The following is an 18,743-nucleotide window of genomic DNA, read 5'->3' as shown; positions in this document are numbered from 1 at the left end:
TCGCTTGCTTCCGAAAAACGACTCTCTACAAATTAACACTCTGTTGTCATTAGACGGTCGACTCTCTAATAGATTCTTCGCATGGCAACACGGCATCGCGACACGCGCGCGACACACGACACACACACACACACATCTTTGCTAACACAATTCGATACATTTCAATATTACATAAATTTTATATAAAACACCAAATTTTATATTATATATAATTATATATAATCTTTTTTTCCGGGGAAAAAAGAATTAGATCTGACCAGATCAAATTTTATCTGGTCAGATATGCTAAAATATGACTTCTCATGTCTGCGCAGATCTGGTCATATATGTTCATGTATAACTATATATAACTATATGGCGTGTAATCTGATTTTCGACGGCTCAGATCGGACCATATCTCTCAAATTGGACCATATATCTGCTCAGATCGAACCATATCTGTGATTGAATTTCATCAAAACAGTCCAGATCTGACTGTATCTGTTTAGATATAACCATATCTGTACTCGAATGCGATCCAAAATACATTACATCTATCCATATCTGTTCAGATATAAGTCAAACTGAGATTGTGTTTGATCGAAAACTGTTCAGATCTGACGATATCTGGTCAGGTTTGACTATAATAAATTAAATGTTCGATGATCGATATTCGTCTAATGTGATATTTGAATATATAAATATTCTTAATTGGGTTAATTATTCTCTGGCGAAGTAAAAATTACTTATTCTGTTTGAATACACACCATTGACTGAAAATTGGTGTTCCATCTTATTATTATTTGTCATCTTAATACATGTTATTGCAATAAATATTACCACATGCCTCAGTGGTCAAATTGGTACGACACCCATCACGGCATGGGGGAGGTCTCAGATTCGAACTCTGGCTGAGGTAATATTTTTCGCAATAAATTTAATTATTTAATTAAGACGCTTATGTTATAAGCATCTAAAATTACATCAATTTAGAATGACCAGAATACTTGGTCAAAATGCGGTAGCAAGCTTATAATAAAGTGGCACACTTTTGAATTGAATCGATATATTTATGATTTTATAGCCTTTTATTCCTTCATGATTTTTAATTATGTAACGTCTCGTCCGGATGGATATATGTGTAGTGCGCCCCCTGCGCAGTTACCAACAGGCGATTTTAAAGACTCTAAAACGCACGTTTTTCTCGGTCCGCGCGCGAGTCGAGCGTCCCTTCCCCGCCGTAGCAATCCATTATTGTTTTTCCTGTTTTGCGATTATCAACAGCGTGATTATTATCCTTGCAAGATTTCCGTCATTTATCGAGTTTAAATGGGCAAATCTACGCATAAATCAAGGAAGAGGAAGAAGTCATCGTCGTCCAGGCATCGTGATCGCATCGAGGGTCTGGAAAACAAGTTGTCGCAGTTGATCGAGGTATTATCGAGGAGAGAGGTTAGATATCCACATGTCGCCTTTTTATCGCCGACCGTGTCCTCTGCTCTCGCATTTCACACTGACCGAGAGTCGGATGCAGAAAGAAATTCTGACGACATCATTAGAGAGGACAGTCCCAGTCGAGCGAGAGCTGCCTCTCAAGCGGCAGAAATGGCAAGTCCTGCTAGACAGGTTAAGCCAAGGGATCCGCATGTTACAGGTGTGTACGCTCATCCCAGTTCTGTGGCACAGACAGAGGAGTCGACACAACCTTTTCCGATTAATCGGAATACCTTTTCTTCGGCTGTAGCGGTGGTAACTAACCATTCAGATGATGGCTTGCCCACGTTCCCCCCCGAGCTAGACAATAGTTTTGGCGGAGCCCGCTGCAACTAGAGATTTTTCGGTGCCGTATGTCAAACAGCAGATTTTCCTGGAACCTGGAACGACCTTGTCGTTCAGCAGTGGTGTGAGTTGGTTCGGAAGAGCCTTCCCGCGGATTAGCGAGAAGCTCTACTTAAAGAAGCACTCTTCCTCGGAGGAATTAGCCTTCATCAAGGCTCCTAAGCTAAACCCAGAGTGCAAATCGGCTTTAAAAAATAGGGCTATAAGCAAAAGAAATGAATACTCTGTTGTATCAACCAGGATCAGGTCGGCTTCGCCCTCCTTGGTTTCGGAGAGGCATTGTCAGACCTTCTCAGACGAGAGACGCAAAGCTTCCTCATCGTCGAGGCTTGTGCTGCAGTCGTTAAACTCAACAGGAAGTAAAGAATATAGCAGATTTATACTATCGTCTTCTCTTAATTGTCTAGACGGGCTCTTATCAAGCCGGCCTTTAATACTTTGGCCAAGACCAAAACCGATACCATTTCGGCAGATAGTTTATTAATTGGTAATTCTTTCAGTAAGCAAATTAAGAACAGTCTCGACGGGAAGTCTTCCAAGGACATTGGCAATGCGTCCTTGACGCTCTCGAAGGAGGCTCAGCAGTGAATTAAGTACCCACGAGCAACAGTAGCCAGTCGTCACACCGCTGCAGGTCCCGCTCCAGAAGGTGTTAAAGTAAAATCAGGTAACCAGAGCCGGCAGACTATCCGGTTTTTTTATCCAAAGGGACGGAAAATACATCCGATCCAGTGAATCTTCAAACGGTAACAGATTATAAGTTGCCCTTTAAGCACCATCAACCTCATTAGGAGTTTGAACCCTCCATCCATTTATCAGACAAGGAGATGCAAAGTACCATATGAGTCAATATAAAGCCTAAATTTGATTTTAAGGAAAACAATTTTTTATGACTATATTCTAGACATTTTATTAGATTATGTTCAGAAATTTATATAAATTTTCCATGTTTTATTTATTATTAATATTTATATGTAATATTTATATGTAATAGTTTAAGAATAAGGAACAATCCTTAAGAATTGATAATAATTAAACAAATTATTTCCTCTTGTTGACAATTTTTTATCAAATGTACGTATATTTTTCAACAATATTGTAATGTTCTATATCTATATAATTCATTTTTAATATTAGGTAATTGAGAGAGCTTTTATTAAATAGCTCAGTTATCAAAAATAAAAAAAATAAAAGAAAGTATAATTACTGGTTACATAATGTAACTTTTCATTCGATTATGTATCAATTTATCTACTGATAAATGTAAACAGTTCAAGATTTGACTTCAATTGACATCCGTACAAGAGAAATGTCGGGACATTGCATCTCTTTGCTGTAAACAGCTATCATGCCAGTGCCAACGGCGCGGCGTTGCCACATGTTCATGTCGCGTACAGCTGATCGAAAGGCCGACAAGAAACGCGACAATTCATCAACTTTTGATTGAATTTTGGGTTTCAGTTTTTTGAACTTGTTTCTTCACGAATAAGAAAAGGGAAAAATTGACAAGATTAACTCTGAACGTATCGCCTAACCGTTTTTTCTGCTTTCTGCAGAAGAAATAGGCTCACACCCGTTGGTGAGAAGAATTTTTTAAGAGGTGGCGGCGCTGAAACCACAGCGTCCTAGATACAATTTTATTTGGGATTCCGGCGCAGGTAATCATCTACTTTATGAAGTATACCCCCAGGAGGATCTCTCGCTGGAAGTCCTCTTTAGAAAGTTGGTGACGCTTCTCGCGCTCACAATTGCTCAAGGGTTGCAAACGCTAGCAGCTATATAACTTTCAAACATTACCGAAACAATTACCGAAACCTTGGTCATCAGAATTCCAGCCAGTCTCAAGACTTCGAAGATTGGAAGACCGCAATACTTGCTCATCTTTAAACCTTTTGCGGACCAAACCATTCTTAATAACAATTTGATCTTCTCTGTATTGCCCAATGCATGATTGAGATTCTGTATCGCAAACAGGATCTCGGGTGCAAATCTGGGCTTTAAATATCTACACATATATCCATCCGGACGAGACGTTGCATAATTTAAAAGTTGAACAAACTTACCTTAAGTGAAGTTCGACTATAATTATGCTGTCTCGTCCGGATGGATAGTCCCACCCTCCCAATACCCAATTTCAGATTTGCAGCTTTAAAAGTATGAAGCGCTACGGCGGGGAAGGGACGCTCGACTCGCGCGCGGACCGAGAAAAACGCGCCTTTTAGAGTCTTTAAAATCGCTTGTTGGTAACTGCGCAGGGGGCGCACTACACATATATCCATCCGGACGAGATAGCATAATTATAGTCAAACTTCACTTAAGGTAAGTTCGTTCAATTTCTAAATTATATCTAGGCAGATCTGGATACTTTTAGTAAATAATTACATCTCGGCAGATCAAATTATATCTGATCAGATCTGGTTATATCTGTTCAGATCTAGCCAAATAGAGACAATTTGCAGATCTGGCCAGATCTGATGAACCAGATTTGGTCATATCTCGGCAGATCTAATTCTTTTTTCCCGGATGGGTACAAGGAAGTACCGGTCATCCACCCAAGTAGTCCTACGTTGCATCCCAGCATCCAACGTTGCGTGACTTTTCAGATAGATCAGATTAGCGGACCTCTAGGCTCCCCAAAGCTTCCTTCTTGCTTATACTCATATTTAACATACTCTTATAGTTTTATATAACAGTAAGAGTAAAACTATCCTTTATTAATTAGTTATTATTACAATTGTTCTCTATGGCATCAATTACCTGTATACTTAAGGGTCCTGGATACCCATGTCAGCCATCTTGAATCAAGACGATGAAATATGAACAATTCTTACGGAAGATCTCAAATAAGAAGGAGTCACCGTACGATTGAATACAAGCGTTCAAATGAAAGATGAAAGCATATTGTATGTTTATCTGCTCATTAATTTGCTGGTCCTAATATAGAAAGTGTAGTAACAATGAAAAATTGACAGCTGATGCGGTCGGTGTAGCACTGTTCTGGAAAACGGTTTATGGTACTTTATTGGATTATTATTTGAGGCAATGGACAACACATTGATATAACCAACAAAGTTGAAGCTCACTAATGCATAATTTTTAGTGCAATTAATGACTTATTTTACCAATGAGATCTTCCGCAAGACAATTGTCCACTTTTTAACGTGTTTTTCTTGGACTTCCTGTCGAATAGTTCACGACAATTCTAAGCCGGAGACTTATGGATTACATCATATTTATCGCTGTTTATTTTTACCGACGAATTTTCAAGCTGCGAGCATATTAAGCTCAGTCGGCTGTTGGGGGACACGCACACAAGAGAAAGCACGTGCCTGAGTGCACAGGTACGTGCTTTTTTTTGTGTGCGTATCCCCCACCAGCCGACTCTCGAGTGGCTCGCGGCTTAAATCTACCAGCTCTGATCAAGCTACAAATTTCCTCCAGTACGCGTCGTGCCACTCATTTTCCGAGACCACCCAGGGGCCTTAAATAATATTTTAATTTTTCTCATCTTTTCATCATTTTTTTGTTTGTAACTAGATAATTAGATTTATGATAACTTATGACATTATTTGTGAAATATGATAGCATTCTGCACACGCACACAAACTTTTTGTAACACAATACAATTGTTCTATTTTAATGCTTTACTAAATCTCATATATATGTATATATATATATACATATATAATATATATGATTTATTAATTATAGGAAACATTGTTGTCAATTGTAATGTAGCTAAATGGAACGCATTTAACCTACACAGCAAAATATATCACTAAGATATCTAGAAGATATCTGAATGACGGAATATCTGATTGCGCAAGATATCATGAGAATATCTTAGAGACATCTCCAAGATTATAAAAACCCATGATAATTTTATCTCAGATATAATATCTGATTCTGCATATATATCGGATATCTATACCTCATTTAAAAGCAGATATGTTTATATACAACAATGTGATATCGAGTAATGATGTCCTGCAGATATTCTATATTCTGTGAATATCTGGAAATATTATAGGATATCTCAGATTTGACTTAAAATTGTAGGCATAAAGATATCTGGCTATATCTCAAATATATTTTGCTGTGTGAAAATGGATAATTAATGAAAATTACAGCAAGGCATTAAAATGGAAAATTTTTATTGTGTTACAAAAAAGTGTGTGCATGTGCAGAATGCTATCATATTTAATTAAATTCTTCTACTGACACACGCACGCACGCACGCACGCACGCACACACACACACACACACACACACACACACACACACACACACACACACACACACACACACACACACACACACACACACACACACACACACACACACACACACACACACACACACACACACACGTTAATAGAACAATGGAAGTATATACGTGAAATGCACATTGGTCTAGTCTACACCGATCACTTGATACGCGCGTATTAAATAGAGATATGGATTGAGCTTTGTTACGAGGTTTACTGTTTTGAAGGTCTGGGAAATGGAATGAAGCTTGTCTTTTATATTGCACACACGAACGTTACTTTATTGCTAAACGGCGATATACCGACATCTTGTCTTGTCGGGACTCGTGGGACTAGTGTGTGTTACAGCGCCCTCCAATAGAAGAAAGTGTACATAAGTGTATAATGTGCAAGTGCACTTCAACTCAACTTAAGTAACTAGAAAAGTGTACATGAGTGTACTTTAACTCAACTTAACTAACTAGAATATAAGAGTGCGAGATACAAAACCAATAAACGAAATAATATTTAAAAAAATTAGAAATAAAACTTATATTCGTAACACTCCCACTTTTGATTTGCTAATTTTTATGAAAAGAAGTAATAGATAAGCAAATGCAATTATTGTTAAATTTATCTCGTGGAAGTGGTTTGGTTAAAAAGTCAGCCAATTGATCTTGAGAAGATACATACATGGCTTCAAGTATACCGTTATCAGCACACTCACGAATAAAATGAAATTTGACATCGATATGTTTCGTCAATTTATGATGTTCCGCATTCTTGACCAATCTGATAGCGCTTTGATTGTCCATCAGTAGCCTCGTGGGTTGTTCCATCGGTCCAGTCAGTTCCTGAAGCAATGCTCGTAACCAGACGACTTCTTGAGCCGCATTGGAAGCAGCCACGTATTCGGCTTCCGTCGTGGAACGTGCAACGCACTTTTGCCGTTGCGAACACCATGTAATTGGTCCGTTTGCCAAAGTACTAATGTACCCAGACGTTGATCTGCGTGAATCCACATCGCCAGCAAAGTCAGCATCCGCAAACATTTTCAGATCAACAGTGTCTCCGCTGTAAATGATTCCTATGTCTTTTGTTCCTTGAAGATATCGTAGAATCCGTTTAACAGCTGCCCAGTGTTTTTGACCAGGATTTTGCAAGAATCGACTCACTTGACTAGAGGCAAACATAATATCTGGACGTGCTACTATTGCTGCGAACATTAGACTCCCTACTGCCTCACGAAATGGAATTCGGCTCATATCTTGCGTTTCAGTAATGCTCGCTGGACTATGATCATTTGTTAATTCGGTGTTTGGATCAGCAGGTATTGCGTTTGGCTTGCAATCCTGCATATTAAACTTCTCCATCATTCTTGTAATATAGCTCCGTTGGTTGATGAACATCTTCTTCGCTGTCCTGTCTCTCTTGATTTCGAGTCCAACAAAGCATTCTGGATCGTTTACTTTTATTTCAAATCGTGATCCAAGTTTTTCCAGAATCCTGTCAATCAGTTCTTTTTTCTTGCATATAATGAGGCCGTCATCTACGTACAGTACCAGGAAGATCACGACATCTTCATATTCCGCCCGAAAGACACATTTATCTGCTTTCAATTGTTCGAAGTTGAATTCTTCAAGAAATTCGATGAATTTCTCATTCCAGCAGCGAGGCGATTGTTTTAATCCGTAAAGACTCTTTATTAATCTGCAAACTAGACTTGGGTCATCGCTTATAAAGCCTTCAGGTTGTTTCATAAACACTTCTTCTGAAAGTTCGCCATATAAAAAAGCCGTTTTAACATCGAATTGTTTGATATCCAGATCGTAGATCGTTGCTAATGCCAGCAGTACTCAAAGCCAATCGTACCTTACTACAGGTACGAAGGTCTCCTTATAGTCTATACCTTCCTTTTGTAGAAAACCTTTTGCACAAAGTCGTGCTTTATATCGGTCAATTGATCCATCGGGTTTGCGCTTGATCTTATAAACCCACTTGCAGTCGATTGCTTGGCGATTCGGTGGTAGTGGCTCTAAGTTCCATGTTTTATTTTTCTTCAACGATGCCATCTCCTCTTCCATTGCTAGCTGCCATTTATCAGCATCTTTACAGGATATTGCTTGTTTATAGAATTGTGGCTCTTCTGTAACCGTTGCTGCACATGCCAGATAATGTTCTTCACCGAAGCGAGTAGGGCGACGCAGTGTACTTCGATCTCGAAGAACTCGTCCTTGATGTTCTTGATCATTCACGTTGTCTTCGATTCCATCAACGTTGTCTCTTTCTGCTTCCATAACTGCTTGTCTGTCTTCTTCTTCCGTTCGATCCACAGCTTCTTGAATGTCACATGTTTTATACGAAAAGGTTGTACAACTGGATTCCTTGTCCTGACTTTTGTTGTTGCTTTCGTTGAATACAACATCTCGGGTTACAGTGATCTTTGATGTTTTTGGGTCGAATACTCTGTAATTTGAGCTATCTCTATCGTAGCCTACCAGAATCATCTTCTTTGATTTGCTTTCAAATTTGGACCTGAACTGTTTTGGAACATGAATATATACTTCAGCGCCAAATTTACGTAAATGATTGAGTGTAACTGTTTTACCTGACCACAATTCGTATGGTACTTTCTCATCCAACTCACGTGGCCTTCGGTTCAAAGTATATATGCTAGCGTTGACAGCTTCTGCCCATAATCCAGGTTGAAGGTTGGCTACAAGCAACATGGTCCGGGCACCCTCTACGATTGACCTGTTCTCTCGTTCAATTCGTCCATTCTGCTCAGCGGTATACGGAGCACTGTATTCATGAATGATTCCTTTTTCTTTAAAATACTGCTTGAACTGTTCGTTATCGAATTCTTTACCTTTATCGCTTCTAACTCTTTTTAGTTTGTTACCGGTTTGATTTTCAACGAATTTATGATATTCGACAAACTTTGAAAAAGTGTCACTCTTGTGTTTAATAAAATAAGCCGTTCGGTAGGAGGTACAGTCGTCTTTAAATAATAGGAAATAATTGGCACCGCCAACGGAAGGATGTGTCATCTTACCACACAAATCTGCATGAACAAACTCGCCAGGTTCCTGAGCTCGCGAATTTAGATTTTTCTGGCATGGTAGACGGTGCAATTTACCGTATTGACACGTCTCACAGAATAGCCCATCGAGATTCTTGATTTGTAGTCCTGGAAGTCGTCCACTATCTGCCATTTCCTTAAGCGTTCGAAAGTTGACGTGGCCCATCCTTTCGTGCCACAGCATAATCGTGTTTAGCATCGAGACATTCGCTTGATCATTGGTAGCTGTTTTGAAGAATATCTTGTAGCATTGGTTACTTTGCTTGATGCCTGTGACTAGCAGCTTATCACTGTACACCTCCATCTTCTTGTTGTCGAAAGTCACCTTCAAGTTTTTGTTCGTCGCCGCTCCTATTGAAAACAAATTCTTTCGAAGTCCTGGGACGTAATAAGTATCTTCGAGTGTACGTGGCTCCCACTGTCCGTTAATCTTCGCCAGAACTTTGATCGTGCCTATTCCTTCTACTCGAACATATGAATCGTCTCCTATTTGAACAGAAATATTACTGTTTTCGATTTTAGTAAATGTGGCAAACCATTCTCTATGATACGACATGTGTTTTGATGCAGCACTGTCTGCGAGCCAGTCATTCTCATTTCCACACGTAGAAATGTTTTTCAGTTCAACACTCAAAGCTTTATGTTTCGTATCCTTCTCTTTATTTGCACGTTTTAAATTAGCCAGTCTCTTGCGACATTCCGATTTGTAGTGGCCTTTCTTTTTGCAATGAAAACATTCGATATTTTTTTTATCGATTTTACTTGATTTTTCTTGAGAGCCGCTACCTTTCTGTCCTGCTTTTACTGGATTCTGTTTGTTACCTTTGTTTATGTTGAGCGCTGCAAATGCTCCTGCCGTTTCTTCGAACTGAGTTAACCGTTGCTCTTCTTTCAGCAGTCTCGAGGTTGTTGTCAAACGTCTGCTTTGTTTCATCGTATGAATCCCATGCAGTGACGAAGCCGTGATATTTAATTGGCAAACTGCCGAGCGCCTTTGCAATTTTGTCACTATCGTTCACAACCTCTCCGACGTCTCTCAATGCTACCGCCATTGCATCAATCTTGCTTATATGTTGAGCGGTACTGTCTGTTTCCGACATTTGGTAGCTAAAGAATTGCTGCTTAAGTGTCATTTTATTAATCGCCGATCTTTGTTCGTGTATCGCTTTTAAACGAGTCCACATCTCGGGAGCAGTCGGACAACTTACCACAGTCAGTAGTTGTTCGTATTCTATACCTGAAGATATCAGTAGCATCGCTTTTATGTTTAGGTTATCCCATGCTTCCTGAGCAGCGCCTGCCGCTTCCGGGCGTGGCTTTGTTCCACATACCACGTCGAGCATCCTGCTTCCGCTCGAAAAATAATTTCCATTTGATACTTCCATAGCGCGAAGTTCTTGCCGTCGAATTTCTGGATATGGAAATGCTTGAGATCCATCTTTACTCAGTTCGCAGTACACTCGATCTTTATGCAACGCGAGTATATCAGTTACAATGTAACACACACAACAGTCTGAGGGTGCCATTACATGGAGCGCGGAAACGCGGAAACGCGGAAGCGCGGAACAGAATAGTAACTAGATTCCGCGTTTCCGCGAGTTGAGTCCCGCACTTTTGAACGGAAAAGCGGAATCCGCTATTATCGTGTATGTAGGCTGCGTTTCGATATTCACTGCCAGTACTTAACGCAGCCTCTCGGTCTGAGGAAATCAGGGCCAGTTTTCAGACAGCAAGATCCGAGAAACTGCAGCATGGATACCAGGTCAACGAAAAGCGAGAACCACCGGATGCCCAGTGGAGGGAAATACATGCAGCGGTTAAGGATGCAGCAACTGAGTTTATTAAAAAAAAAATAACAGAGGAGATAACGAATGGTATGATGACGAATGCAGAGAGCTCAACCTGCAAAAAACTGAGGCAAGAAACAAGTTATTAGCGAGGAATACGCGGGGTAATCTGCAGCGGTATAAAGAATTGAGAGCAACGGCGAAAAAGGAAATCAGGAGATAGAAAAGAGAGTTCCTGAAGGCGAGAATCGCGGAAATCGAAACAGCCCACACGCAGAATATGGCAAAGAAGTTTTATAGAGAACTAAAAACGCACAGCGCCTCCTTTCAGCCCAGACTAAATTTGTGTCTGGATATAAATGGAAACACTCTAACGGAGGAAAAAAAAATACTAGAGCGATGGAAAGAACATTTTCAATCAACGCTTAACATATACACAGCTTCGGAGGAGGAGGACAACGGAATACTTCTACCAGAGGATGAAATGGAAGTGCCAGCCCCAAGCAGGAAGGAAATAGTGGATATTATCAGAGAAATGAAAAACGGTAAAGCTGGTGGTGAGGATAACATCACCGCAGAGCTCGTTAAGTTTGGGGGTGTAGAACTACATTCAAGGATCCACCAACTTATATCCCTGGTGTGGAGTTCGGAATGCATGCCAGAAGACTGGCAGACATGTGTCCTTTTCTCAATCCATAAGAAAGGTGACAAAAAAATTGCCAAAACTATCGCGGAATTTCACTCCTGAGCGTATAAGATTTTTTCCAGTGCGTTGTATAGAAAAATAGAGCCCATAGCTGAAAAAATTATTGGCGATCGTCAATGCGGATTCCGCAGGAACAGATCGACAGTGGACCATTGCTTTGCCCTAAGTCAGATCTTCGAGAAGTTTCACGAATCCTTTTGAGATCGTCTCGGGAGTTAAGCAGGGTGATGCGCTGTCGACCCCGCGGTGCCGTAGCCGTCGGGAGTAGATGCGATGGAATTTCGGAGACACTCTGAGAACACTCAGTAGAGGCTCACACCCTGAACCTCGTTTTGCGCGTCGCCTAGGATATGGAAGGTAGGCTTGGGTAGGCTTCGCCAGGAGCAGCGGAAAGCTGTAGCGTCGACGAAGTGTCTTTTCGTCGAGCGCGCCGGCTTTTTATATCACTCGGCGCGGTGAGCTTGGCAGGAGGGAGGCCGATCGTCAGGCGATGACGTGGTGATGGGAGCGGCGCGATCCCGTGTGCTCGCTTCGGCGAGGATCGGCTCGCTTCGGCGCTCGTCGGCGTCGTGCGGGAAGGCACCGGTGCGGCGGATTTCCCGCGCACACGGTGCGTTTCAAAAGCTTAAAATTGTGGGCGCACCGCGCCCTGTCCTCGCCCGACGGAGGATCGGTCGGGCGGCATCCGGCGGGTGGTGGCCGGGGACGATGCCTTGGCGTAAGAAGCGCATCGTTACAAATGTTTTAGCATTATGCTTCTTATTACTATCTTAAAAATAAAAATGCATACATTGTAAATCAGCCTGTCTTACATTTATAAACCTAAGGGTTTGCAGCATCAATTCTACACCTTTGTACATCGCGAGCATTGTAATATGACTCTTATTATGGCACGGTTTTGTGCCACTTGCAGTCGATTCAGTTGTGTTTCACCCATGCCCACTAACATCGTTGCGCAATATTCAAATAAAGCGCTATGATAGACTTATACACAGTACATCCAGTGTACACCGATATATAATTTCCTATTCTATTCTATTCCTATTCTATTCAGAAAACTTACTTTTTTCCCTATTTTCTTTAATATATAATCACAGTAATCATCCCAACAAAGTTTACCATCGATCATTACACCCAGATGTTTCATTTTCTCGACACGCTTTATTACAGTTCTATCCAAACTTTTCACTATCATGTTTGTTTTTATTTCTTTCCTTATACTTCTAACTATCATATATTTGGTCTTATCTGCATTCATTTTTAACATATTCATATTCATCCGTTCTTCTCAACTATACCGAGCACGATATTTAGTTTTATTTCTAATTCTTCACAACCTGTTACACAACCTTTCACCTGTTACACTTGCGGTCGTATCATCTGCAAGTAACTTAAATATACTTCCCTTCGGACAGACTTTAATTATATCATTTATATACAAAATAAACAATAGAGGTCCTAATATGAATCCCTGTGGCATGCCATATACTGTATCAATTATTTTAGAACATATATCATTGAATCTAATTTGCTGCTTTCTATTACTTAAATACGATTTTATCCATTCCGATACAACTCCTCTTATTCCATATTGATATAATTTTTTCACTAATCTTACTTTATCTATTGTCTCAAACGCTCTTTTAAGATCCAGGAATAACACTCCCATCATTTTTTCTCTTCAACTACCAACTTCTAGTCCTGGATAAACTTTGAATTGCTGTCTCACACGACTGCTGTTTCTTAAATCCCGATTGGTGTTCGGTTATTATTTCATTATCTTCTAGAAATTTTTTCAACTGTTTTTTTTTACAACTAATTCTAATACTTTTTCATACTCGCTCACTTTTTTTGGTTTGTTTACCTTTGGTATTATCGTGGATGTTTTCCATCCTTCTGGAAATTTACCTGTCCTAAGCGAATCATTTATCACCCCTACAAACTCATCTTTTATCACATGTAGCACCATTTTCAGTATATTACTATTTATCCCTTCCTCGATCTGTTCCGTTCTTTCGTGGTAGTTCCATAACAATTTGTTCCAGATCTCTTGCACTAATTGGCTCAAAATTTTCCATAATTCTTTTATTCTCAATTACATAAATAGATCATCTCCTATCTGTGCCTTTTATCCTCTTGTTACTGATAGCTTTCACAATGTTACTAATACTTTTTACATAATATATATTAAATTTATCAGCTATATTACATTCTTCTGTCTTCTAATATTTCAAAATTTACATTATCAATGTTCTCTGAACCCCTTTGCTCACCCTTAATTATTTCTTTCAAAGTTTTCCACATATTTTTATGATTACTCCTATTTATTATCTATCATATTCTTATAATATTCCTTCTTTTTTACCCTGATAAGTTTTACTACTGCACTTCTTTCATTCTTGAAATATTCCCAGTCCTGTTCCTTACCTGTACTTATTGCTCTACTGTGAGCCTCATCCCTTTTAACTGCTGCCATTTTTATTTTATTTGAAAACCATTTTTTTCTTCCCATACTTTCAGAATTTTAAACTTTTTAGATGCTACAGTATCCAATACACTTACTATACTGTTAACAAATCTCTCAGTCCTTATACTTATATTTAGCCCTTGACCTTGGTCAGTTCTTTCTTCTATTATTCTAAGAATCATCTACATTAAATTTACTATAGTCCCTACCTTTAAATTCTTTATATTTATTTCTTTTTTTATTCATATTAAATTTTAGCCATGCATGGTCCGTTATTTTAAGTTTCTCATTCACTTGTACCTTTACTTCCTTATTCAAAAAAATTAAATCTATAATCATTCGACTATCTTTTGTAACTCTCGTTAGACAATCAACATATTGCCTCATCTCTAGGTTTTGCATTAATAATTTTTTATTAATTTCTTTGTGTAAAATGAATCTACCATTATATCTATATTAAAGTTCTCTATCACTATACAGTCATACCTTATTATTAAATTTTCTACCGTATCTTCCAAAAAATCTCACGAAATCGCTATTTGACGCATTCGGCGAATGATACACTACTGCTATCATACCTTTATACAAATTCTCTCTTATTTCTACCACCACGCACCAACAGTTTGACACTATCTTTTTCTTTTTAACTATCCTAAATTTAATATCATCCCTAACATATATATCTTGTATTTCTATTTTTAGTATTACAACTAACTATACTATACCAGGTACATTGACCTCACTATCCTCAATTTCTACAGTCAATCCAGTCTCGGGTAACGCTAGAATCGCAGGATTCACCCTCTTCATAATCTGATGTTGAATTTCATCCTTATGTGCCAATAAGCTTTGTGCATTCGTATACCAGAGTAAATCCGCTTCTTCCTGTGGTTGCTTTTTTAATCTTCCCAGCCGGCTCTTTTTTTCTCCTCCTCCAATAATTTCTTAAATATCGGACATTCCGAATCCAGCGCCTCGTGTTCAACATTTATCTTCAAGTTGTACGTCTGGATTCTTATAGGTACAGTTTACACACCTCATCTTTGCCGTCGTACATTCATTCGCCTTATGATATCCTGCACATTTATAGCATGTTTCCTGTCTTGTGCAATTATTGGCAACATGATAATAGTCCCAGCATTTAAAACTTCAGAGAGAGAGAGAGAGAGAGAGAGAGAGAGAGAAAAAGAGAAAGAAAGAGAGAGAGAGAAAGAGAGGGAGATAAGGGGGGAGAGGGAGAGGGAGAGGGAAAAGAGAGGGAGAGGGAGAGGGAGTGAGTGAGTGATTTATTATTAATTAGTCAATGACTACATATATACAGCTTATAAACATGTCTGTTGTTTGTTAAGTTCGCAGGCGTCTAACAAATTCCTTTATATTATCTGCGCTTTTGATATACTCATTTAAACTATTGTACAGTTTCAATCCATTACTAAAGATGCTTCTTTGCGCATTTGTCGTATTACTCAATTTTATACATAAGTCATTTCTCCTACGCGTATCATAATCATGATGTTCACGCTGCCTACTTAATTTACATTACAGGTACTCCGGCGCTTTGCCTAATACTATCTGATGTATAAAAATACAAACATTTCTTTCAATTCTTTGTTTTACTGTTTGGAAACATAAAGCCTCCAACATAGAATCTATTGGCGTGTAAATATTATTATACATCTGATTATTGTTCGCATTGCTTTATTTTGACATATTTGTAGTTTTCTAATCTGGCTCTCATTCATATTATACATCAAAGTGCTGCAGTATTCAAAGTGTGGTGCAATTATGCTCTTATATATTTGGCATCTTGTGTTATCATACAATAGTTTTCCTATTCTCCATAGCAAACTTACTTTTTTATTAACTTTTTTACAGATATAATCTACATTTTCTTTAAAATTCAGATGTTCATCTATTATTATACTCAAATATTTAAAAATTTTAACGCGTTCTATATATATATATTGTTCATTTTAATTCCTTCTCTATACACGATTTGCTTTCTTATTCCTTTTATAATCATAAATTTTGTCTTCTCTATATTTATTTTTAGTTTATTAACATTAAACCACTTGCTGAGTTCCTGTAGCACTATATTTAATTCGTTAATAATATCATCAACATTCTCTCCTTTACGATACACTATCATATCATCTGCAAAAAGCCTTATGTTTCTGAATATCTTAATAATATCGTTTATGTATATAAAATAAATAACAATGTCCCTAATACTGTTCCTTGTGGAACTCCTACATTACAATCAATTTCATCTGATAACACACCATTAAATTTGACTTGCTGTTTTCTATCAGTTAGATAACTTTCAAACCACCCTGGTAACCAGTTTGCTAGTTCAGATGCGTCCCGAAGAAGTGCGCAAGAAAACAGTTCAAAATTGCGACAAAAGTGCATAATATTTGTGATTGAACAAGTACTTACTGTACTATTGCAGTAGTCTGCTGTAAGAAGCTAATGTAAAATTTTATATTATTTGTTAAAAGTAAACATGTAGCAGAAATGTGAAAACAATATGGAAGTATCTTTTGAGTACAGCTCCAACCGGCAGAAACGTGAAAAGAACGTGCAAGCGTTTGCCCGTGAGAAAAAGAGCAGTCGAGTGTGCTAGACGCTTGAAACATATTTGCAGCAAAATTTCACAAGTGTATAATGTCGCTTAAATTGTTGTTTTTGCCGTATAGATCCGAGTGACAGAAATGCGAAAAAAGCGTGCAAGCATCTGCCCGTCAGAAAAAGAACAGCCGAGCGCGCTAAACTCCCAGACAGCACAAAATATTTATAAAATATTTATAAAAAAGATTTAAATATTTTGAAAATATATACGTTGAATATTTTGTAAATATTATTATAAATGTCCGGAAAATAAAAGATTATAATAAATATTTTAAAATAAAATGTAAATAATTATCATCAATATTATTAAAGTAGTTTTTAATTTATGTTATAAATATTTATAGAAATAATTACTGTAAGTTAAGTGGAAATTGTGAAACTGTTATAGCTTCGTGCTGTGAGATGTAGGCTATACGGTCCATTTTGGCGTTACGAATTTCGAAAAATGTTTGATTGATAAATCAGATGTACGGTATATTCTGCCAAAATAACAAAGATAACGCTCTCAATAACGATAAATAAACAAAACAAGGCAAATGAGAGCTCGTTCGCGACGATGGACGGGCGACAGTAATAAAATATTACAAAAATTGAATAAAATATATATAATAAAGTAAACGTTTCGGTCCTTGATTTGGACCCTCCTCAGTACATATAGCTAGGCGAGTGAAATGCAGTGGTCACAAGTAGTCAAAAATGCCGCGTAATACTTATTGTATTACGCGGAGAGATGGTGTCGTATATCTTATCAATTTGACTGTCAGGTAACTCTTGTGATCACTTTTTAAGGTATGACTATATATATTTGTTTAATTTATTTCTTTTTATGGAATTAAAGTAACAGTCACGTTGAGGATACGAGATCCACACTCTCATAATCGGAGAGCGGAATAACTGCATTTTTGACTACTTGTGACCACTGCATTTCACTCGACCAGCTATATGTACTGAGGAGGGTCCAAATCAAGGACCGAAACGTTTACTTTATTATATATATTTTATTCAAATTGTTGAATTTGTAATATTTTATTACTGTCGCCCGTCCATCGTCGCGAACGAGCTCCCATTTGCCTTGTTTTGTTTATTTCTGCCAAAATCATTTGTATTTCTGCTGCTCTACTTCTTACGCAAGCATCTGCCGTAATTCTTGTTGAATTCTGCTGTATGTGCTAGTTTGCAACAATGCCGCTAGGCGGCGCATAATGGTAAAACTAACTCGCAAGTAAATTTCAGTTGGGATCTAATATAAGCAGGCCTCCGGCGAAGCGCGAAGCAAAATCATGACATTCGCGACAATCTTCGCCAGCAATACAACGCAAGGCTTACCCAACACCACTGCGGTGCTATAAATATAAAAAATATTTTTGTAAATTATTTTAATCTTTCTAAGAAATATTTTAAAAATATTTTGTGTTCTATGGGTAGCAGTAGGCGCTGCTACAAATCTAGCGCGATTATGTTGCATTGCGATTTGCGCAAGCATCTGCCACATTTCTTGCACTATTTTGCTATATGTAAATGCATACACATATCTTCCACAATTCTGTTGCACTACGACGAGAGCAAGTTTCTGCCAACAGAAAAATAGTCAAAGTTAGAAATAGAAAACGCATTATCTGCCCGAAAGTTAGTGCACGATTTTTCGTGCAGTTTTACAGCAGAATTGCAAAGGAATGGTTACCAGGGCATTTTAGAACTGTTTCTTGTAGCCCGTATTTTTCTAGCTTCTTCAACAACAGTTCACGGTCAACCGTCTCAAACGCTCTTTAAGGTCTATTAATACAATTACTATATACTTATTGTTATCACAATCTTGTTTCCAATCAGATGTCGTGCATTGCAATGCTGTCTCGCAAGAATACCCATTCCTAAATCCAGATTGATACTGCGTTAATAACTTATTTTCTTCAAAATACTTATACATTTGTGTTTTAACTACAGTTTCTAATACCTTTTCATAAATTGGTAAGACATTTATAGGTCGAAAATTTTCACATTTATCTGT

The 18,743-nt window shown here is 38.2% G+C and overlaps 1 protein-coding gene and 1 pseudogene across 1 annotated transcript; both read left to right on the top strand.

Moving 5' to 3' along the window:
* The first annotated feature begins 1,308 nt into the window (after positions 1-1,308).
* Positions 1,309-5,965, top strand: LOC143903530 (uncharacterized; annotated as a pseudogene).
* A 5,249-nt stretch (positions 5,966-11,214) lies between these two features.
* On the top strand, positions 11,215-11,682 carry LOC143903519 (uncharacterized). The gene has a single exon (XM_077417169.1). It carries the CDS (start codon positions 11,215-11,217, stop codon positions 11,680-11,682), a length of 468 nt encoding a protein of 155 aa, XP_077273295.1.
* The last annotated feature ends 7,061 nt before the right edge of the window (positions 11,683-18,743 follow it).

This window comes from Temnothorax americanus, unplaced genomic scaffold (assembly GCF_048541705.1).
Source record: "Temnothorax americanus isolate GAGA-0224 unplaced genomic scaffold, ASM4854170v1 Scaffold105, whole genome shotgun sequence".
Classification (NCBI taxonomy): domain Eukaryota; kingdom Metazoa; phylum Arthropoda; class Insecta; order Hymenoptera; family Formicidae; genus Temnothorax; species Temnothorax americanus.
Note: the sequence above shows the minus strand (reverse complement) of the source record. Positions and strands in the feature narration are given on the sequence as shown.